Raw genomic sequence first — 24,800 nt, 5'->3', positions numbered from 1 at the left:
CGTCTTAATCTCCCACTGTGTGTTGTTGTTTCTCACCATCTTGCATTTCTAAATACAGTTTATAATAGATACCAGGTTTAAAATAGCTTTGAACTTCAATTATGTGATTTGGGCCTACAAAACAAAATTCTCTGAAATTCAGATATAGAAGTTGATAAAACTGAATCAAGCATGAATAAATAAATGTAGTGGTTATTACCGCATCAAAAAAAAAAAAAAGTTTTTTTTATATACTTATATACATAATTTTTGTTAAAATTTAGATTTGGTCCATGATAGTAATTTAAGTCTACCGTTAGGCAGCCAAGTCAAAATATATATAAAAAATAATAAAATAAAATAAATAATAATAATACTTAATTTGTTTTTTAAAATTTTCAAAATTCTATGAAAAGTGGCATTCCGAAACCTGCCACTATTGGAAAATTTGCTGCTTAAAGCAGCGGTTCCCAACCGGTGGTTCGCAAAAGTGTTCCTGGGGGTTTGCACTGAAATTTTTGTAATGGTGTCTGCTTAGATTTACATAGGTATAATTACAAAATAGTTTAATATTCATTTATGCAGTTTGGTTCAAAATTTGTATTTAGTTTTTTTTTTTTTGAGTCACACGTTCTTATATAGTGAGCATGCACGACAGGATGTTAGTGGGGGAAATTGGGTGCGAACATGCTGATGTGTAACACACCGGTCAGTCAAGTATCAGATAAACTTCGGTGGTTTGTGATATAAATATTATTTTGAAAGGGGTTCACGCTAAAAAATATTATGTTGAAAGTGGTTTGCGAATCAAAAAAGAATGGGAACTGCTGGCTTAAAGGATTCAAGCTATAAAATATTAAGATACTAGTTTTGCCATAAATACTCTAACATGAGAGTGAAAAGTGAAAAATTTTATTGTTATTCGCCATTTTTTTTGTTTACGTAATCAGTAATATAGCATTTGAAAGATGTTCTCCTCAAAATGTTCCCTTCACATGTTTACCCTGGTCATCCTCTAAACTGACTAGTTGTCAGTGGCAGCATGCATATTATCCTCGTAGAAGTTGAACCATGTTTTTCTTCAGAGACCACTCGAGAGACTCTTGGGATAACGCCTGTCACACCATATTTGTTGAGTGGCCTTGTACTGCAACTTAAACCACAATTTGCAACCTATGGGTTAAATGCTAACTTCGAGTGAGTCATTTGGAGTGCTTTTTAAATTATTTTTTATTCAAATTAAACTGATGTTTAATTTGATGGCTGCTGTATTCTCTGGAACAATAATTACCAGGTCGTTGTTTTAGCAGGCATAAAATATAAGAAGCAGAAGTGAGAAGGGCCAACCAATTCAAGGTCACTAGTTGACATTTACACATGTAGGCATTCATAGTCAAACCAGCTCAGAATACAATGTCAGTATTATTGAAATCATTTGTAATTAGTTCTTTTATATTGTTTTTGATTGGCTGTATTTAACGGTTTATTTTAATAACACCTTTAATGTGTGAAATTGATTTTTAAAATTAGTGAAAAGAAAAGATATTTGTCTTTTGCCCCGTAGAAGTACATATCCTGTATAATCTGCACTGCAACTATTTTGGTGATTAATTTGTTCAATTTTTAACAATACTTTTTGTAATTACAATAAGTGAAATCAATTACAGTTAATTTATAACAGTGCATTTTACATTTAATATATAGTTGAATGTAAAAAATAAATGAAATATATTTGAAATGCTATGTTTTATTCCAACTGTGTTTCTTGTTATAGAAAGACAGTTAGAATAAAAGATATATAAGGTTTGTTCTGGGTTTCTATTCTCCAAGTCCAAATCGAAATCCCTGACTGGCTGTATTTGGCTTATGGACCATCTGTCACCATCCATTGCTCTCATGTCCTGCTGGTGTGGTTTGAGCATTCCTTAACCCTTTGAAAAGTGATTATTATTTTGTTTATCAATTTGTTCTTTAATTTTGAAGACTTTTTCATTATACAAAAAAAAAAATAAAAAAATAAATAAAAGTGGTGCCTGTTACTTTGTACTTTGTATCATGTGGGGCAGCTGTTTTACTGCTCAGGACCTTCATATTTTACTCAGAGAACTGAGGACCATAAGATTGAAGATATGCTATTTGTTCCTCTCTGACTGCTAATTGTTCTCCTTTGCTTTTGAAGTCAATTTTGATAAATTTTGTTACCACTCTAACAAAATGTGAAGGTCTGGACTGTATATATGGACAGGACCTTCATATTTCGCTCAGAGAACTGAGGACCTTAAGATTGAAGATATGCTATTTGTTCCTCTCTGACTGCAGATTGTTCTCCTTTGCTTTTGAAGTCAATTTTAATAAATTTTGTTACCACTCTAACAAAATGTGAAGACTAAACCAGAGGTGGCTGTCCACCTCTTGTTTAGTCTTCTATTCCCTTGGTGATCAATAAGGAAATTTGTGACTGGTACACAATAATTGCAACATTTTAAAATTACTCCAGCTGTCTAACTGATTTTATGCAGAGTAGTGATTCAGATTTTGAAATTCAGTGCTCTTTAGTATGCTCTCACTCCATGTTCACCTTTCCAAGTGCAGACCTGAACTGCACTTAATAAGATGCTTTTCTATTTTTTTTTTTAATGGTGACCTTAAACATGAAAGATATTGGAACTTATAGTACTACAGTATCATATGCAGTTTGAGAAAACAGATGTTGATGTTGGACATGATATTCTGTAGATATTCAAGAAATACATAACAATGAAGGTTGTTTCAAAGAATAGAAGGAATAAATTATGGGAAGTTAGTTTGGAGTCATCTGTGGGTGAATATTCACTAGTTGGCTTGTTCTTATAATTTGGCACTTTCAGACAGTTTTCTGTAAAATTAAGAATTGTTTGTAAAAATTCCCATTTTCTTTTAGTGTGAATGCAAGTAAAATGAAGGCCATCACTTTGGACATAAAGAAAAAAGTCATAGAAATATGTGCAAATACTGATATTTGCCTCTGAGTTCAGTTGTAATGGAAAAGGATAAAATATTTGAGAACTTTAGAAACCTACTGTTCTCATTAGTATTTAGCATTAGTTGAGGCATATAATGTAAGAAAGCAAGCTTATACAGCATCAGCCAAAAAAAAAAAAAATCCCATTTCACTTATTTGGTCACTCCAAATGTTTGTCTTTCTAGTTCAGCCTTAAATTTATTTAAGCTATCAACTTGAACAACAAATGGAAGTCTGTTCTAGCAATCAAGTACCCACTTGGTAAAGGAAAAACTTCCACACATCTATTCTACAATTCTACAATTTCCTCAATTTGAATCTATACCCCCTCAAGTTCCTAATCTGTCAAGTGGAAGTATCCCATCAGCATTGAGCCTGCTCAAACCATTCAAGGCCTTGTACACCTCAATCAGATCTCCTTACAGGTGCCTAGTCTCCAGATGCTGCAACTTGCAGAATTTAAACCTCTCTTGGTAAGAGCACACCTTTGTTCCTCTTGCCAATCATATTGCCCTTCTCTGTACTCATTCTGGAAATTCTACATCCTTCCTTAAATGAGGCCTCCAGACCTGTATGCAGTACTCAAGGCATGGCCTGACCATTGCCTTATACAAAGGTATAACCACCTCCTTGTCTCTGCTAGCAAAATTTCTATATATCATTGACAAAACTCCATGACCTGCTCCGGAAGCCCGTCTGCACTGCTCAGAGAACTTCATATCCAACTGCACAATTTCCCCCAGGTCTTTTTCATTCTTCACCTCCCTGAGTTGGTATGTTTCTCTTGGGTTACTGCTACCCATATGCACTACTTTGCATTTGTCAATGTTAAACTTCAGTTGCCACTTCTCATCCCATCTGCCTAACTTTTCTAGATCCTGTTGCAGTAGCATACTGTCTTTACAAGCCTGCCAGCCTCATATCATCTGCAAATTTGGGCATTAAGCCTGATATACCTTCATTGATATCATTGATAAATACAGAAAACAACAATGGGCCCAGTACCAAACCCTGGGGATTCCACTGATAACATTAGTCCATGTAGAGCAGTGTCCATTTATTACCACTCTGCTGTCTCCCACTCAACCATCCCTTTATCCATTGCAGCAACTTGCCCTTAATGCCATACTGTTCCAATTTGTACAACAGTCTTCCATGTGCAACAGTATCAAAAGCTTCCCAGAAATCTAATTATATAATATCAAAATTATTTTTTTCATCCAGTTGTTTTTTGTGACCACATCACCGTAGTATCCATTAAAATTGGGCAGACAAGACTTCCCCTTAACAAACTCATGCTGTCTGAACTATTATTGCAGTCTTGTTTGGGTGATCCTGCATCACTTCTTTAACCAGTGACTCCATTATTTTCCCCGGAAAAGAAGTTAAATTAACAGGTTTATAATTATTTGCATCACACTTTGAACCCTCTTTGTGAAATGGGAATACATTTGCACATCTCCAGTCCATGGGAACCTTCCCTGAATCTAAGGATGCTCTCATAATTATGGCTAAGGGTTTGCTTACTTCTCTTGCTGCCTCCTTCAATACAGGGTGTTTCAGTTAAACGTTTCAGAACTTCTAAGAGGGGTAGGGTACATCCTAACAACTCGAAATCATATAGCAATGTGGGGGTCGGAAATGCTTTCCTGAAGCGATATTGTACACAGAAGTCGTCGTGCGACGTCGTGCAGCACAGATTCGATTTTCCGTCAATGTATGGGCCGGTATTATGGGAGATCACCTCATCGGACCTTACCTGTTACCGTGTCGTCTAACCGGACCTATCTACTTGATCTTTCTGCAGCAAGTATTGCCACAACTTTTGAGAGATGAACAGATTTCTGCATCGACGCAACAGACAATGTGGTTCCAACACGATGGAGCCCCTGCCCATTATAGCGGAGATGTTCGTAACTACCTGGATGTCACATTTGGTCAACAGTGGATCGGACGTGGTGGTCCCGTGCGTTGGCCTGCTCGGTCACCTGACCTATCATGTCTTGATTTTTATTTCTGGGGTCATATGAAATCGCTAGTTTATGACACCCCTGTTGACAATGCTGAGGAGCTGGTTGCAAGAATCGCAGTAGCTGCCGAAGAAATTCGCCTGGAGTATTCCAGAATGTTCGGATGTCCATGCGTCGGAGATGTGAGGCGTGCATTGTAGCCTGTGGAAGAAACTTCGAACACTTACTTTAATCCATGTACCTTTTGCTTCTTTTCATGTATTATTAAAACGATTTCTCACTTACGGTCTCTTTTCTTTATGGTGCTTCTGTGTACAACACCGCTTCAGGAAAGCATTTCCGACCCCACATTGCTATATGATTTCGAGTTGTCAGGATGTACCCTACCCCTCTTAGAAGTTCTGAAACGTTTAACTGAAACACCCTGTATAACTAGATAGATTCCATCTGCTGCACCAGGTGCCTTTTTATGTTTAATTTCTACAATTTTTCCTCCACTTGCTCTCCATTATTACAAATTCATTTAGCTCCCTGTCAGAGTTTAGTAAAATTTTGTCCTCCCCTTCCTTACAGAATTCCTCATTTTCCTCAGAACAGAAGTTGAACTAACAGGTCTGTAATTACTCATGTCACCTTTTGTTCTCACTTTGCAAATTGTGGGGATACAGTTGCACATCTGCAATCTATGGGCCTTCTCTTGAATGTGATTGTACTGTGAATTGAATGTAAAATGACTAAATACACTGTTTACATGGTTGGTGGTAGGAGGAGAAAGTTCAGTTATTTGATTTATAAGAAGAATCTGTGCTAAATCCAAGGATGTTCTCAAAATTATAGCTTAGGGTTTGTTTACTTCCTTTGTCGCCTCCTTTAATATAACTGGATAAATCCCATCCACTCCAGGTGCCTTTCCTCTGTTTAACTTCAATAATTTGCCATCCAATTTGCTCTCAGTTATTACATAATTATTAAACTCCCTGTTAGAGTTTAATAAGCTTCTGTCTTTCACTTCCCTAAAGAATTCCTCAATTGTGAATGTAGATGCAAAATACTCATTCACTTTGTCAGCTATCTGAGCAGGATCATCAACAGTCGAACCACAAGCATCAAGTGTACCAATCTGATTCATCTCCTTCCTTCCTTCTAGAGTTTACATAAGTAAAGAAGTCTTTGTTGTTTTTCTTTGCACCGTTTGCCAAGGATTTCCCGTAATCAGCCTTCTCTTGCTTAAGCTACCTTGTGACTTGATTATAGACTAGCTTATATCTTCCATAGGCTTCTGTATCACCCGATAATTTATATGCATCCCACACATTTTCCTTCTTTGCCACGAGCCTTCTTAGTTCATTTGACATCCATTTAGGTCTAAATCTTAAACAGTATTTCTTAGTTGGTTGGTGCCGACTGGGCTAGCCGGGTGGGTAAAGTGGCTGCCTGGCTACCCAAAGGTCGCTGGTTCGAATTCCGCCTCAGGCTTGGATCAAAGTACTACAAAAACCCTGGGAGGTGCATTATGGCCACAGAAGCCGATGCGCCAACAACTACCAAAAAAAAAAAAAAAAATTTCTTAGTTGGTATGAAACGCCTAGTAGCTTACAAGATTAATTCCTTGAAGGCTTCTCATTTAGAATTTGCTGTTTTTAACATCATCAGTTGATCCTACTGTATAGAATTCAAAAACTGCTTGAGACCACTGTAGTCACCTTTAAGAAAACAAAAACCCTTTTCTTTACCCTTGATGGTAATTACATCTTTCAGTAAATCCCACATCAATACACTGTGATCACTGCCATCTAGTGGTTCCTTTATTTGTAAATTCTTAATGCATGAATAGTCACTGCTGATAATCAGATCAAGCGTGTTACTTCCTCTTGTTGCCTCTCTAACATGATGCTGTAGAAAACAGTCATTCAATAAATCCACAAAAGTTTTGCTAGCGTGCACGTGACCAACCCACAAGTTTCAATTAATATCTGGAAAGTTAAAATCTCCCATTACAAGACATTCTGATTTACTGACCCACTCTATTTCTCTGCACAATTGTTTATTGTACTCCTCAGTGTCAATAGGCCTATAACACACTCCTATGCACATTTTTCCTTTCCCAGGATTTGTGTCATACCAAACTGACTCGACATTGCACTGTCCACCCTTGTCAACTGGATGCACTTCCTTATTATTACTTAAGTGCAAGGAAGCCTGAGGCTTATGCTGCACCAGCTAAAAAAAAATTTCCAAGTTACCCAGAGAGAGAGAGAGAGAAGTAGAAGGGAATCACCAAGAAGAGAAGAATGATGGTATCCAGCTTAGGTGCGTGTGCCAAGCCCATACTCACCAGATGTGAGCCCTGGGGTTATTTTAGAAGGATGTAGATTTGCATGAGCGTGTACAGAGAAAGGCAACAAGATTGGTGAGGGGAATGAACGGATCCTCTTACCAAGAGAGGCTTAAGTTCTGCAAATTGCAGCGGCTGGAGACTACCACCAGCAAGGTGATCTGATTGAGGTGTATAAGGCCTTGAATGGGTTGAGCACTCTGAATTCTGTTGGGATCCTTCCACTTGTTCAGATTACAAACCTAAGGGGGCATAAATTAAAATTGAGGAAGGACAGTTGTAGAATAGATGTGCGGAAATTTGCCTTTAGCCAACGGGTGGTTAATTGCTGGAAAAAACTTCCATCTGTCGTTGTGGAAGTTGATAAGTTAAATAAATTTAAGGAGGAACTGGGCAAACATTTAGAGGGTATTGTTTTGTAATTTTTATTTTTTTTTTGGCTGATGCTGCATACACTTGCTTTCTTGCATCACATGCCACTACTACTACTACCTCCTTTTCAAGAATGTGATTATGAACCAGTTCCACTGAAGGAAGAAGTCGGAAAACCTATCAGAGAACTGACATTTGAGAAGTTATCTGGAATTGATGAAATCCCAGCGGAATTGATTAAAGCTACAGGTGTGAAGGGCTCGGAGTTTTTTCATAAAATGATTGTAAAAATTTTAGAAACAGAATGGTGGCCATCAGATTGGAAGAAATCAATTTTCATTCCCTTACCAAAAAAAGGAGTTCTGAAAATTTGCTGAAATTGCAGGACTATTAGCCTAATTTCTTGCACTAGATTCTTCTTAAAATCATATTAAATAGAATCTCAAGACAACTTGAATAAGAAATGTCAGAAGAGCAAGCAAATTTCAGAAGGGGCAAAGGAACCAGTAATCAGATCTTAAGTCTATGACTGATTATTGAAAAATGCAAAGAATTCAATGTTCTAGTCATTTGTGTTTTATAGATTATGCAAAAGCATTTGATTGTGTTCAACATGAGAAACTATAGGAAACGATGACTAATATTGGTTTCCCAATCCACATAATTCAGCTGATTACTGTACCAGGAACAGGAAGGAACTGTGAGAACCAACGTGGGAAACACTGACTTTTTCATAATAGGTAACGGTGTCAGGCAGGGCTGTATTTTGTCACCTCACCTTTTTAATATTTATGCTGAAGATATCATGCGCGAGGCTTTGGCAGATTTAGAGACTGGCATCAAAATTGGAGGACTGAAGATAAACAACCTTTGTATGCTGATGTTACTGTACTAATTTGCAATTCTAAGGATAATCTTAAAGAAACTCTGAGGAGAGTATGTGAAGCAAGTAAGAAAAAAGGATTGTTTCTGAATGTGTGTAAAACTAAAATTATGGTGATTGGTGATAATCTCGGTTCCAGTAAAGTAAAGGTTAATGGCCATGATATCAAAGAAGTTGATGAATTTGATTACTTAAGGTCAAGAATAAATAAAAATAGCGACTGCTCAAACGGTGTAAGAGACGACAGGCAATTGCTAAAACATTGGTTGTTGATCTGATAAAATTATGGAGAGATCATGATCTGCTCCCAAAGACGAAACTGAGAATCATTGATTCGTTAATTTTTCCAGTTGCCACTCATGGATGTGAAGGATGGAATCTGAGAGTTGAGAGGAAGAAAATTGAGGCATTTGAAATATGGTGTTACAGGAGAATACTGCGTATTCTCCTGCTGTTATATAGAGCATTGATCAGATCCTGTTTGGATTATGGTGCTCCACTCTATGATTCTGCCCATAAGAGTACATTACGATGGTGGGATCCTATAAAGCATAGTGCATTGCCGATTGTACTTGGTGATTTCAGGACATCTCCTACTCATAGTTTATATATTGAAGCTAATGAGCCCCCTCTTTACCTCCGCAGAAAAACGCTGCTTCTTAAGTATGCAGCCCGAATACAAAGTTGCTGGCAGCATCCTATTGAGCCATACCTCTTTAATCCACCACTGCAAAATCTGTATAGAATAAGACCAGCAGGCTTATGCCTTATTGAATTAACACAGAGTTGGAATGTTCCTATTTTCAACAGTCAACAAGTCATGAATTACTCTCAACCACCTTGGACCCCCCCCCCCATTCACAATTAACTGATATTTATCTTCACAAGTGGGGAAAGAATCACCTGCTGATAATCAGTGTGAAACAACTCCATGTAAGCCATATTCAGAAATATGCTGATTTTTTTGTCAATATATACTGATGCTCCAAATCACATTCAGCCATTGGAGCAGTGGCAGTATTTCCTTCTACAATCATTTCGGCTGCTCTTCCAGTGGAGCAAAGCAGTATAGCAACTTCTCAGCAGAACTCCATGCAATAAAATTAGCCTTAGAAAACCTGAATTACTACTCTTCTGTAAAATACGTAGTATACACGGACTCGCTCAGCTCAAGTACAGCAATGCAGAATTTCTCCTACAAGATTCACCCTGTGTTAAACGAAATCAGAAGTCTTCTATTGCAAATTGAAGAACGTCATCAATCAGTGACCTTTTGCTGGATCCCAGCACATTCGGGGATTAAGGGGAATGAACTTGCAGACAAAACTGCTAAAAATCCATCAACTTTTGATTTAATCAGCCTCTGACTACAATCACATCATACGCAGTGGAAAGATCAATGGCACACCCAAACCAATAATAAATTCTGCCAGTTGAGACAGGACCCAAAGCGTTGACACTCTAGCACCAAAACAGTGCAAAGAGAAGTGGTACTTGAATGGGCACGAATAGGACATACATATCTGACTCACCTCCATCTACTCACAGGAGAGGATCCTCCTCAGTGTCCACACTGTTCAGCACATTTATCAGAAATTAGACAACTCTCTGTTGTCTAATTTCTCTGCTAATGTTGGTGTTTCTTGAGGCACAATTCTTTCTTGCATTCTTTTCCTCTTGTATATTAATGACCTTCTGCCACTGACTAGAAATCCCATAGATAGTTTTGCTGATGATAGCACATTGCATTAATTACACTTTCCAGTTTGAGAAAACTTGCCCTGCAGAAACAGCTTCAACTTCTTGAATGTCCATTACTAATTTCTTAAGTGCTGATCATCAGGTTATCCAGTGGAGCAAAGATAGCTCAGTTAGTTTCAGTCCTTCAAAAACTTAGTCTTCTTATATCTTATGAAAAGGATTCTTCTACTCCTTGTCTAGAAAATCTGAGTTTCGATGAAACTCAGATTTTCTAGACAAGGTCACATATCTCTATTAGGATTACCCTGACTTCTAATCTCTTTTGGCCTAAGCACATCACAAATATTGCTTCCTCTTCATCTAAAAAAACTGGGTTTTCTCTTTTTACTCTTAGCTTACTTTTCTTCTAAACAACTGCACTATGTACAAATTTCAAATCTACTCTACCATGAAATATTGTGCCCATATCTGGGGAAGTGCCCCCATAACATAACCTCTCCCAGTCTTCTAGACTGCATTCAGAAGAGGGCAGTTAGGTTAATTAATCATCCATCTCATGCAAGATCTCTCAACTCCCTGTCTCATAGACATTCTATTTCTAACTACATGCCTTCTCTATAGAACAGCACCCATGCCTTTTCATGGGTGCAGTTCTTCTGAATTGGCTTCTATAATTCTCCTTCTCTTCCAAACCAGTTCAAACATGTGCCAAAACCAGCCAACATCTACTTACTGTCCAACTTTAAACTCACAGAGCCAACTTTTCTTCTTCCTCATTCACCCTTTCAACATCTGTTTTCTGCATTTCCTGGAAATTACAGTATGGAGAAATTCAAGCCTAATGTCGACAAGTATCTTCTTTCATTGTCTCAACCTTTAACCCATTCATGATACTAAATACTATAGGTTCTAATACCCGGGTTCCCTACCTGTGGGTCGTGATCCCCAAGGGGGTTGCAAAGTGTTTTCTGGGATGGTTGCTGCAGTTATTTTTAGTTGCAATTATTTTTATAGGAAATTTCGCCACTAAGGTTTTCAATACTTATTTATTTCAATATGGCATATGGCTATTCCGCAATATTCTACTAGTGGTTGTAACACTGATTTTTGATAAATGAAAGGAAGTGACTTAAGGTCCACCACAGCAGATACTTAAAAAGTATTAAAAGCCCGCTGTTTTCATACATATTAAACATTTTATATTATTTTAATTATTTGCTATGGCGGGCCTTTAATATTTTTTTCAAATTTCCGCCTCAGCAGACCTCAATTCACTCCCTAAAAATAAAATATACAAATGCAGTGTTATCATTAGAATAATATTCTATATTACAAATAGTAAACTGAAAAAAATATTCACTATGATGCAAAATTCATTTTTAATCAGTATCTGGATGTGTGAATAACAGACTGTTGAATACGGACTGTCGAATAAAGGTGATTTGCTCTGTTAATGCAGTTAAAGATCACCCCGTATGTTTTGCTGACGCCGCCATGTTTGCAATGATGTAATTCAGTAATGTTCGCGATGGGCCTTCTAATGCAAACTGGCATGAGCTTAGTTCACCAAAAGTCAACCACCTTTAGTTGGCACCATGATAGAAACCAGCCACTCGCTGTCGAGCACAGGTTAGCTGCTGCTTGCACTTTCTTAAGTCTAAAGAGTGTCAGTAGGTCGTCATCAGTCCATGCTGTCCATGCTAAATCCGTACCCATGGAGAAAAAACATAAATATTCAGAAGACTGTCTAAAATTTGGCTTTACCACCTTGATCAGCAATGGCATAGAGAAGCCACAATGCATTTTGTGCAATGTCATTCTCGGTTCTGAATCTATGAAACCTTAAAAACTGAAGTATCACTTAGAAACAAAACATTCAGAACATACTAAAAAGGATTTGGAGTTCTTTTGACACTATGAAACTGGTCCCAGATGTCAGAGACTTGATCCTACAGGAAGTTTTCAGCAACAGAGCACAGCAGCAATGCAAGCTCGTATGAAGTTGTATTGGAAATTGCCAAACAAAAAAAAAAACCTTACACGATTGGAGAAACGGTCATCAAACCCTGCATGTTGAAGATGGTGAAGTTAATTCTTGAGGAAGCCAGCGAGATAAAGATGCGACAAATATCTATGTCCAATAACACTATTCAGAGGTGAATTTCAGATATGTCTGTAGACTTGAAAGAGCAGGTTTTGAATGAAATCAAAGTTTCTCCATTGTTTTCTTTTCAAGTTGATGAATCAACAGATGTAAGTTCATGTTCTCAGTCGCTTGTCTTCGTGAAATATATTCATTCAGACATCAAAGAACAGTTCCTGTTTTGTAGCACACTTGAAACTACTACAAAAGGTGAAGATATTATGGAGAAGATAAATACCTTTTTTGAAACTGGAGGACTACTGTGGAAAAACATCTGTAGGGTTTGTACAGATGGAGCACCAATTATGCTAGCATCAAAGTCGGGCTTTCAGACAAAAGTGAAAGAACATGCTCCCCAAGCAAAGGGTATTCACTGCATGATTCACCGATATGCTCTTGGCCTAAGCTCTTCTGCAAGAGGTACTTGGTTCTCTGATCAAAATTGTGAATTACATCAAATCTGGAGCCCTCAACATCTGTCTGTTTAAAGAACTCTGTAAAGACATGAATTCTGATCACGAGGTTCTTCTTTTCTACACTGCTGTATGCTGGTTGTTGAAAGGAAATGTCAATCGTGTCTTTGAGTTGAAAGATGAAATCAAGTTGTTCCTGGAAGTGCAAGGGAAACACAACCTTGTGGCTTACTTTAATGATGAAGCTTGGAAGAAAAGAGTTGTTTACTTAGTAGACGTTTTAGACCAGCTAAATAAGCTGAATCTGAAACTTCAGGGAAAAGAAACAGACATTATCCAATTTTGAAGACAATCTTCAGGCATTTGTATCCAAGCTGCAAAACTGGTGTCCGAAAGTAAATCTTGGAAACATTGGCATGTTTGAAAAACTCTGCAGTGTGGTAGAGTAATCTGAAGGAGGAGATTACTTGGCACCTTGAATCCATTGAAAAGGAATTTCAGCAGTACTTCTCTGAGCTTACAGAAGAAGAAGCTGCACTGGCATGAAACCCATTCTCTGCTTCCTTGAATGTAGCCAGCATTCCCGGTGAAGTACAGGATGAATTCTTGGATCTGCGGAACGATTCCTCGGAATGTAATTTGTTTTATGAAAAATTGCTGACTCAGTTCTGGTGTGCCCTGTATCAGTCAAATCCAAAAGCTCTTCTGCAAGAGGTACTTGGTTCTCTGATCAAAATTGTGAATTACATCAAATCTGGAGCCCTCAACATCTGTCTGTTTAAAGAACTCTGTAAAGACATGAATTCTGATCACGAGGTTCTTCTTTTCTACACTGCTGTATGCTGGTTGTTGAAAGGAAATGTCAATCGTGTCTTTGAGTTGAAAGATGAAATCAAGTTGTTCCTGGAAGTGCAAGGGAAACACAACCTTGTGGCTTACTTTAATGATGAAGCTTGGAAGAAAAGAGTTGTTTACTTAGTAGACGTTTTAGACCAGCTAAATAAGCTGAATCTGAAACTTCAGGGAAAAGAAACAGACATTATCCAATTTTGAAGACAATCTTCAGGCATTTGTATCCAAGCTGCAAAACTGGTGTCCGAAAGTAAATCTTGGAAACATTGGCATGTTTGAAAAACTCTGCAGTGTGGTAGAGTAATCTGAAGGAGGAGATTACTTGGCACCTTGAATCCATTGAAAAAGGAATTTCAGCAGTACTTCTCTGAGCTTACAGAAGAAGAAGCTGCACTGGCATGAAACCCATTCTCTGCTTCCTTGAATGTAGCCAGCATTCCCGGTGAAGTACAGGATGAATTCTTGGATCTGCGGAACGATTCCTCGGAATGTAATTTGTTTATGAAAAATTGCTGACTCAGTTCTGGTGTGCCCTGTATCAGTCAAATCCAAAAATCACCATGCTTGCCTTTCAAGTTTTACTTCCATTTGCCTCTACATATCTCTGCAAGAGTGAATTTTCAACTCTTCTTCATATCAAAACAAAGGCAAGAAACAGACTGAATGTTGAGGATGACACGAAGTTGGCTTTAACAAACATTCAGCCACGAATTTTGAAGCTGGTTGCCCAGATGCAAATATAACCATAGCATTAAATATTAGGTTAATTAAATATTAATCAGAATTATATTTTGAAAAATCTATTTTTAATGTGTTTTCTTTACCCTATTAAAATGCCTTTTTATGCAAATGTGGCGGGGATCACAGGTTTATACTTGACTATTATAAAAGGGGGTCTGACTCGAAAAAGGTTGGGAAACACTGTTCTAATATCTGTCGTGTTTGGGGTTTTTGTAAAAAAAAAAAAAGCTATATTATAGCGACTTAACTATCACATTTTGTGTAATACTGTATGAAATTAATGAGCATGTACTTTATTCAGTTTTAAGACAGTCAGGACAGGGGCAGGCACAGAGTCTTGTTTTTAAGAGGGAGCACAGGGTAAGCAGCAGTTCCCTCATTTGTCAAATGGATTTTTATTTATTTTTTGTTTATTTACTTTTTAGGTCAAGATTTAAGTGAAGAAGAGAAACAACAAATAATGATGAGAGAAGATTTCCATATTTTTTTGATCGTGCTACTCGCATTATAGAAAGAGCGTTATATGAAGATGTCGATGTTTGTGTAGATTATACAGGAAAAGGAGAGGATCAGGAAGGGTAAGTTTATAATTTTTTTATGTCTTTAATACTTAAATATCACAATCATTTGCACTGATTTTAAGGCTTATTTTACAGAACATTAGAACCATACCAATTCTAGTAATATCTAAGGAGCATTATAGTTTAGCATTCATCATCTCAGGAAGATAGAATCATTTAAAGCTTTTAGCATATAAATCAAGCCCATCACATTGCATTAGATCAGCAGAAATCAGAAATATCTGTCACCACAGGCCTCCTTATTTCTCGATCTCTTCTGTATTCCCTTCTTCTCCTTCTAACCCTTTTTAATAAAATTTAAATTTAAAAGATCACAGAAATTCTTAATGTCAAGGAACACTCAAGAGGATTAAAATCAAATTAATTCCAACCACATTACAGATTTTCATGACCTTATTGTACTATCATTTATTAAACACAACCAACTTCACGATTCTTGCATCCTTTCCCAATTCACATTGTATAGAGTGCAAGGGAACCAGGATTATCTTCATCACTTCTATTAGCTAAGCAAGATCATTAGGGTGTTACTGAACCTACAAAAACTGTACTTCTAAGCTCCTCACACTTCGAACAAGCTTCAGAGTTTCAACTGCTATATGGCACCAAAAAAAAAAAAAATTGATGTTGTTTCCTCAACTGGTAAATGCAGTAAAACACAGCCTTACATTGTATAATGTTTTTTATTTCATAAAACAATTTTCTATGACATTCTGGCAACAATGACGAAATATAAGTACTGTTGTAATACCTTGTATAATGTGGTTAATTGGTTCCAAGGAAGTACCGCACTATAGAAAACCACAGTAATCAATACATTATTACCTACAATGGATTATTGTTTTTTTTTTTTTTTTTTTTTCCAAACGTACGCCTTGCTGGCCTTTAATTACACTGTAATGCCTTACCGGCAATCAGTTATTTATTATTGGCACCAAAAATTAAAACCATGTATTTTTAGAAATGTTTATTACTGAAAGCCAGAAACAATTTTGACTAAGGTAGAGAAAGCCTGCACAAGAAGCATGCAAAAATGTTTACCAAGCGAGCACCAATACAAGTGCCGTTACGGCAAAGTACTTTTACCGGTAAATTTATTGAGCTTTTGTGGGCTTTCTTTACCTTCACCACAATTTTTTATTGTTTTTAAAAAAAGTTCAACAGTGAAGTTTGTACACACTTTTTCTTCTGTTTCTCACTATGCATGTCTCTATAACAACAAACTGCATTTTCTATAGCATGTCGAACTCTAGAGCTTCGTTCGATGCTAGGATCAGCATTCATAAGAAAATCAGAAACATCTTCAACCTTCCTGAGAAACATCAAAAGATCATTTAATGAAAATTTCCTTGTAGACACCTGGACACTTTCATTTTTTTTCTTCTTCTTCTTCTTCTTCTTCTTCTTCTTCTTCTTCTTCTTCATATGCTTGCTGGTCCTCAGTTTGCAGAAGAGTTTCATCATCAAGCTCTTGTGAATACGATTCCACATATTGGCGTATATCTGTGGCATTTAAATTCTCAAATCCGAGATCATTTCTAAGCTGAGTGACATTTTTGGAAATGTTATTAATTTGCATTTCAAATTCTGTAGAATCGTTAGCTCAGTGTGGTAAAGCAAGGTGCCATACAGCATATTTCTTGCCGTTACTTCATGCCATGAGTCACCAATATTTTAAATAGCATTTTTGATACTGTAATTCTTACAAAATTCTGTCAAGGTTATTGCACCATTTCCTGTCGTAGCCCTTATAGCTTGAGAAAAGTTCCTCTCAAATAATAGGCCTTAAACACAGCAATGGCTCCTTGGTCCATTGGCTGCAATAATGATGTCATGGGTGCTAGGAAAACAATTTTAACATTTTCATTCATGTCGCCAATGAAACTGGAATGAGAAGGGGCATTGTCTAATAAGAGTAAAATTTTAAAATCTGTTAGTAATAATGTTTGACTGTAGGACAAAAATAAGTTGTGAACCAATCTTCAAACAGTGCACGCGTTACCCGCTTTTTTTGTTTTGCTATATAACAGGTAGATTTGCTTTTTAGCATTAGCAAGGGCACATAATGCAAGAAAGTAAGCTTATGTAGCATCAGCCAAAAAAAAAAAAAAAAACCCTTATTTCACCCATCCACTTGTGCCAAATGTTTGTCTAGTTCTGCCTTGAATCTATTTAAGCTATAAACTTCTACAATGACAGATGTAAGTTTGTTCCAGCAGTCAACCACGTGCTGGCTAAAGGCAAACTTCCACACATCTATCCTATAACTCTCTTTCCTCAATTTGAATTTATGCCCTCTCAGGTGATTATTCTGAGCAAGAGGAAGAATCCCATCAGCATTGAGCATGCTCAAACCATTTAAGGCTTTATAAACCTCAATCAGATCACCTCAATTGCAAAAGTGAGGTGATCAACCAGATCACATCACTTTTGCATATCCCTGGAGAACTCGTGGATTTTCAGCACGGTAAACAAGCAGAGGCTTTAATTTACAATCACCGCATGCAATTGTTCCTAATGATAGTGCTAGCTGGTCTTTTGAAGATTTATATCCTTTCTGTGACTTCTCATTTGCTGCTAAATAAGTTCTCGAAGGCATTTTCTTCCAGAATAACCCTGTTTCATCTACGTTGAATATTTGCTCATCCTTGTAGCTGCCTTTTTCAACAATTTCTTTTAACTCACTGGGGAATTTTGCAGCAGCGTCATTGTCTGCACTCACACTTTTGCCTGCAATTCGAACATTGTGAAGTCCCAGTTGTTTTTTAAAGTTATAAAACCATCCACGACTTGCAAGAAATATTTCAGTAATACAATCTCCATCTTTTTCGTTTTCTTTTATCACTTTCCATAAGTTTGCTGCTTTGGCTTGAATGGTTATTTGACTTAAAGGGATCCTATTTTGGTTGCAGTCTTCGATCCAATTCATTAAAAGACGTTCCATACGATCCATAGTAGAAGTTCTTTGTTTAAAAGTCACTTTTGTCATATATGATGAAGTGGCTATTCCCTGTTCTTTAATATTCATTTGTTTTTAATTACAGTTCTAACTGACGACTCTTTCATTCCTTTATCACATGCTATTTTAGCAAATGATGCACCATCTTCGTGACTCTTTGTAATTTCAAGTTTTTGTTCTAGTGTTAACCATTTACGTTTGTTTGATGCACTATCTTGTTGGCTTTTCCTTTTTTCACTCATAATTACTGTATTAATAAAATAATTTTCACAATGCAAACTACAAGATAGAGTCAATACAACCGCGAGCAACTGAGACGATAAAGAGCAAACACAACTGTCCTCCAACTATGCTAATACAACACTGAAGTATGAACTGTGCAGGACCTTGCCGCACACAGCGTTGTTGCATGTGGAAATGTAACAGTTACGGCATACAACTGATTTTGACATTCAGATTTGTTTTAAAATCATAAACCGTTTTGTTTTTGTTTTAAAATTATAAATTGCGTTGTAGCAAAAACCACACTAATCAAAACCATGTTACCTAAGGTATTACAGTATTCTTTCAAGTCTAATGAACAATTGGATTTTTCAGACAAGCTTTACCCCATAAGTCCATTATAGCAAGGTTTTGATGTACCATATTAAGCCATAAATTACACAGCCCAAAATTTATATCTTTTGGTATATCTGATATTGTGTAGATAATTCACGACTAGGTTATTAGCTGTTATACTCTGGGCGCCTTCCTGATGAGGAAACAACCATCATCGAAACTGTCATCTGTATGGTGGTGCTCAACTGAATAGTAACAGTGGACTTTTTTCTTGGGAAGCATTACTAATTCAAAGTGCATACATAAGAAACTTGTTGTGAAGCATTTTCATGGTTTACCAAATGTATAATAAGAATAACTGGGCCCAACAGCAGTTCCAGAGAGATGAAATTTCTTCCTTTCTAGCAGCAGATAAGACTTTTGCAGCTTGAATTTAATTCCGAGTGACAACCCACCCACAAGAGAAATAAAAATAAATAGCCTTACCTCTGCATCAAAGCAGTTTTAACTGCAGCACTTGTAGTCTAGGCATCTGTGAGAAGATCTGCTTTTGGTGTTTAATGCTTTGAATGGCTTGAGTAAACTCAGTGATGGAATCCTTTCCCTTGCTTAGATTACACACATGGTTGGGGGGCATAAATTTAAACTGACGAAAGATGGTTGGAGGGTAGAGATGCAGAAATTTTGTTTCGGCTTGGAAGAGGGGAATCAATTGTTTGAACAAATTCCCATCTGATGTTGTAGAGGTGTGTAAGTAGTTTGAACAGAATCTGAGAGTCACATTGGTACAAGATTGGAACAGAAGCTCAAGGTCTCAATTCAAGATAGAAGTTGAAAGTCAACTCAAGATAGAAGTAGAAGATGGTAGGATACCAAGAGCCTTACCATCTCTGGGATTTGTAGGTCAGCCATACTGATCATCAAGTTCATCTGCATCAATTTCCATGTAGCACAAATAAAGCATTCACAGATTACATAGCACAAGGAGCCCTAACCTGTTAAGTGCAATTTCAGTTATGTTATTCAGATTTCACCATTAGGATCCAGATCTTTCATTTCCACATTAATCTGATAGCCCTCACAATGCTTCAAATCAACTAATCATTTACTGTGATCTGCCTAGCTTCAAATGACTCTCCATCGTTCAAACCTCAGCATCATATGTGTATATAAAGAAGACAGAAGGTTAGTCCACATCCACATGATGTGGGCTAAGTTTCATGCTTGTCTCAAACTTATTCATGAAGATTATTCTGTTCTGAGCATAAATTGAATTCAGCTAGGAGAAAAACAGAAAGCAGCAGTATGCAACACACAAGAGCCTGCATATTAATTTTCCTTCCTTATACAAAATTAGGAAAACCATACTTAGTATTTACACAATAACCAACTTGCCTCAGCCTCACAGTGCTCCAAATCAACTTGTCATTTCCCATGGTTCTTTGCTGCACCTTCCTCCCTGTAGTAGATCCCTTCATTTTTTCCCCCTCTATCTTTCAAGCCTCAGATGAATTTGTTTTTGGCATCCCTGTGTTATGGACTATTCCTTCTCCCTTCTTGTCAGAGGTCCTGTGTTGATATGGTGTAGTGCAGGATAAGGAACCCACCATAACATCAGAACATTTACCACACAAGAAGTGCTTGCTTTTTGCACTATTATTCATTCCATTCAGAATATATGTCAACTCCATTATGTCTTTGCTCTAAGAAGATGTCTTCATTTCCTCCTTATATTGGCAGTATCCCTCTTCTCTTGAAAATGTCTTGTGCAAAACCTGTTGTGTTTTAACCATTATATCCTCTTGTCCCTCATTCAACCTGTTTAGACTAGAATTTTCTGCCAGCCGATGCCATGATTTTCATATTCGTTATGCCAAATAGCCATGTCATGTTAATAGAAACATGGAATGATGACTGCGCACAAACAATTTAGAAATCAGATATGGAAGTTCATTAACATCTCGAAAAATTTGAGTAACCATCCCCTTTTCTGACTGCATCCAGCAGTCCTGCCAATTCAGCATTAATTAATTCCACAACCACTTCTTTTCTTTCTCGTATGTAATTTGAAATATCTCTCTGTGTACCCATTAGATCACAAGTGACATACCTATGATTACAATAGTACATACATATTCCCAGACACGATAGGAGAGAGTACATGATGAGAGCCTTTGTCAATCAGTTCAGCCTTGGAAAGATTGTGCAAGGCTCATGGGGTAGAATTTTTCTTGGCATGGTCTGTGCTTTTTAACAGAAGAGACTGCTTCTACAGGGATGGGATACATTTAAATAGAAGGGGTGCAAGAATATTTGCTGATGCTATTGAGGCACGATTAGGTAGGTCGGAAAACTGCTAGCTTGGGGGATTCACAGACTAAAAGATAAACAGTAACTGCAGGCAGAGATGTAAGTGAATCTTGCGCTGCTTCTATTAGAATTGGGGTTTCCAAGTTGCACACTTGCATGTGCACCAATGCTAGAAGTATAGTAAATAAATTTAATGAATTTAAATTGCTGGTCAAGACACCAAAGGCAGATATTGTTGGGATATCAGAGACATTGTGTCACACAGATATAAGGAATGCAGACTTGGAATTTAGGGAGAACAATGTATACAGAAAGGGCTGACAGGATAGGAAGGGAGGAGGGATTATGCTGTTAATTAAGAAAACAAAATCTAAAGAAGTGCATCCAGGTTGACGTAGATGGACAGTGCAATGTTGAGTCAGTTTGGTGTGACTTAAGCACTGGGAAAGCAAAAATGAGAGAAGGAGTGTGTTATAGGTCTAATGACTCCAATGAGTACAACGAACAATTGTACAGAGAAATAGAATGGGCTAGTAAATCAGATTGTATTATAACGGGGGATTTTAACTTCCCAGATATTGACTAGAACTTGTGGTTTGGTCACTCGCACACTAGCAAGATTTTGTGGATTTATTGGATGATTGTTTTCTGCAGCAGCAGCATGTTCGAGAGGGAAACAGAGAGGGTATTACTCTTGATCTGGTTATCAGCAGTGATTATTCATGCATTAAGAATTTGCAGATAAAGGAACCACTAGGTGGCGGTGGTCACAATGTGCTAATGTGGGATTTACTTAAAGATATAATTACCATCAGGGGTAAAGGGAAGGGTTTTTGCTTTGGCAAAGGTGATTACAGTGGGACCCACTGATGATGTTACCAACAACAAGCCGACCGGGCTAGCCGAGTGGGTAAAGTACCTGCCCGGCAACCCAAAGGTCGCGGGTTCGATTCCCGCCTCGGGCTTGGATCAAAGTACTGAAAAAACCTTGGGAGGTGCAATATGGCCACAGAAGCTGATGCGCCAACAACTACCAAATCAAAAAAAAAAAAAAAAAAAAACCAACAACAAATTCTAAATGGGAAGCATTCAAGGAATTAATCATGGAAGCTACTAGCCTTTTCATACTGATTAAGGTATATTGTTCAAGGTTTAGGCCTAAATGAATGTCAGATGAACTAATGAGATGAGTCCCATTAGTTCATCTGAGAAGAAAAATGCATGGGATGCATATAAATTATCAGGCTGTTGCCTGATAATTTATGTGTAATAAATTATCAGGCTTATGTGTAATAAATTATCAGGCTGTTGCCTGATAATTTATTACACATAAGCCTATGGCAAATATAAGCTAGTCTGTAATGAAGTCACAAAGGAGATTAGGCAAGCGAAGGCAGATTACAAGAAATCTTTGGCAAAAGATGCTAAGAAAAACATCAAGGACTACTTTACATATATAAACTCTAGAAGGAAGGAAGGGGATGAATCAGATTGGTCCACTTGATATCGATGGTTTGACTGTCAATGATCCTTCTCACATAGTTGACGAGCTGATTGAGTATTTTGCATCTACAATCACACGTGAAGAATTCTTTAGGGAAGTGAAGGACAGAAGCTTATTAAACTATAACAGGGAGCTTAATGAATTTGTAATAACTGACAGTAAAGTGGAGGAGAAATTGTTGAAGTTAAACAGAGGAAAGGCACCTGGGGTATTTGGGATCTATCCAGTTATATTAAAGGAGGTGGCAAAGGAAGTAAGCAAACCCTAACCATAATTATGAGAGCATCCGTGGATTCAGCACTGATTCTTCTTTTACATCGAATAACTGAACTTTCTTCTCTTACCACCAACCACGTAAACAGTGTATTTAGTCATTTGACATTCAATTAACAGTACATTCATATTCAAGAGAAGTCCCACAGACTGCAGAAGTGCAAGTGTATCCCCAAAGAGGGATCAAAAAGTGACATGAATAATTACAGACCTGTTAGTTTAACTTCTATTCTGTGGAAAATAATGGAGTCACTGGTTAAAGAAACATTGCAGGATCATCTAGACAAGACTGCAGTAATATCAAGACAGCATGGGTTTGTTAAAAGAAAGTCTTCTTGTCTGATAAATTTGATTGGATACTATCATGTGGTTACAAAGGAACTGGATGCAAAAAATAATTTTGATATCATATAGTTGGATTTCATGGAAAGCCTTTGATACTGTTGTGCATGGAAGACTACTATAAAAATTGGAACAGTATGGTATTAAGGGTAAGTTGCTACAATAGATAAAAGGGTGGTTGAGTGGGAGATGACAGAGAGTGGTAATCAATGCAAGCTGCGCTTCTTGGACTATTGTTATTAATGGAGTCCCCCAGGGTTCGGTGTTGGGCCTGTTGTTGTTTTGTATATTTATCAATGATATCGATGAAGGTATATGAGGCTTAATGTCCAAGTATGCAGTTTATACAAAGGTTGGCAGGGTTTTTAATAACAGTAATGGCAGTGAGCTACTGCAACAGGATCCAGAAAAGTTGAGCAGATTGGCTGAGAAGTGGCAACTGAAGTTTAACATTGACAAATGCGAATGCAAAATGAAAAAGACCTGGGAATAATTGTGCGGTCAGATTTGAAGTTTTCTGAGCAATGCAGGCTGCCAGAGTGGATCATTTTAGGAATGGTGTAGGGTTGCTTGAGTGTGTACAGAGAAGGGCAATAAGATTGGTGAGGGGAACGAAGAGGGTCCTCTTACCAAGAATGACTTAAGTTCTGCAAATTGCAGCAGCTCTAGACTACCACCTGCAAGGTGATCTGATTGACGTGTATAAGGCCTTGAATGGGTTGTGCACTGAATTCTGATGGGAATCTTCCTCTTACTTAGATTACAAAGCTGGGGGGAGCATAAATTCAAATTGAGGAAAAGCAGTTGTAGAATAGATGTGCGAAAATTTGCCTTTGGCTAGCAGGTGATTAATTGCTGGAACAAACTTACATCTGTCTTTGTGGAATTTGATAGCTTAAATAAATTCATGGAGGAACTGGACAAACGTTTAGAGGGAATGGATGTGTGAAATTTTTTTTTTGGCTGATGCTATATAAGGTCATACGCATGCTTTCTTGCATCACATACCTCTCTTACTACTACTACTACTACTACTATTTCAACTTCTAAAAACTAGTTAAAGATCAAGTAGCATTTTTTTCAGATATAACTTGCAAAGTCTTAATCAGTAAATGTACCATGCAACAGCTTATCACTAGTTTTAAGAGTATATTGCATCGAACAAAGAGGAGCTTTCAAGAAGAACTTCTAAATTACGAACTTCTGGTAAAAGCATTCCTAAAGAGCTAGCTGATAATTCTATGGATGTCTGTTTGTTTCTCTCATCTGGCTTGAATAAAGCAGTTTATTTCTTTTAAATGTTTTGCCTACACTTGAAAGTCCTAATATACCTCACATCCATCTACTGAGGTCATTTACTGTAGATATGTTGAAGAACTTTTTTGTGCAAATTTATTTTATCAACTGTTTTTAAGCCTTCCACTACCATTTTGGAAATTGATTACCATAGCAAACTAAACTAGATAGGTGATTCTGAATTAGTCATAGGCATTTCTACTGCTAAGATCAGTGAGGAAATACTTTATTATTATTATCATCATCATTAGCTATATGGTGCAAGGAAGCCTGAGGCTTTTGCTGCACTAGCCAAAAAAAAAAAAAAAAAAAACCGAGAGAGAGAGAGAGAGAGAGAGAGAGAGAGAGAGAGAGAGAGAGAGAGAGAGAGAGAGAAATCACCAAGAAAGAGAAGAATGATGATATCCAGCTCAGGATCCTGGGTGTGCCAAGCCCAATCTCACCAGATGTTGAGCCCCTGGGGTAATGGCTGCATATGACTACATGGTGCCCAAGTTCTCACTGAACAATGTTCTTATAAATGCTGAGGTAGCACAAATTTCATCATTTGGCAGTGAATAATTTTCAAATTTTTGTGAATAGAAAAT

At 37.3% G+C, this 24,800-nt stretch overlaps 1 protein-coding gene across 1 annotated transcript in view; it reads left to right on the top strand.

Annotated features, from left to right (window-relative positions):
- The window catches only part of LOC150080278 (cytoplasmic dynein 1 intermediate chain-like), a 389,556-nt gene that overhangs the window by 218,770 nt on the left and 145,986 nt on the right, over positions 1-24,800 (top strand). The window contains 3 exon segments of the mRNA XM_090380674.1: positions 12,478-12,804; positions 14,816-14,878; positions 14,881-14,968. Coding sequence (XP_090236800.1) covers positions 12,478-12,804; positions 14,816-14,878; positions 14,881-14,968 — 478 coding nt within the window.

The sequence above is a fragment of the Mastigoproctus giganteus genome, chromosome 9 (assembly GCF_048544385.1).
Source record: "Mastigoproctus giganteus isolate SK-2022 chromosome 9, ASM4854438v1, whole genome shotgun sequence".
Classification (NCBI taxonomy): Eukaryota; Metazoa; Arthropoda; class Arachnida; order Uropygi; family Thelyphonidae; genus Mastigoproctus; species Mastigoproctus giganteus.
Note: the sequence above shows the minus strand (reverse complement) of the source record. Positions and strands in the feature narration are given on the sequence as shown.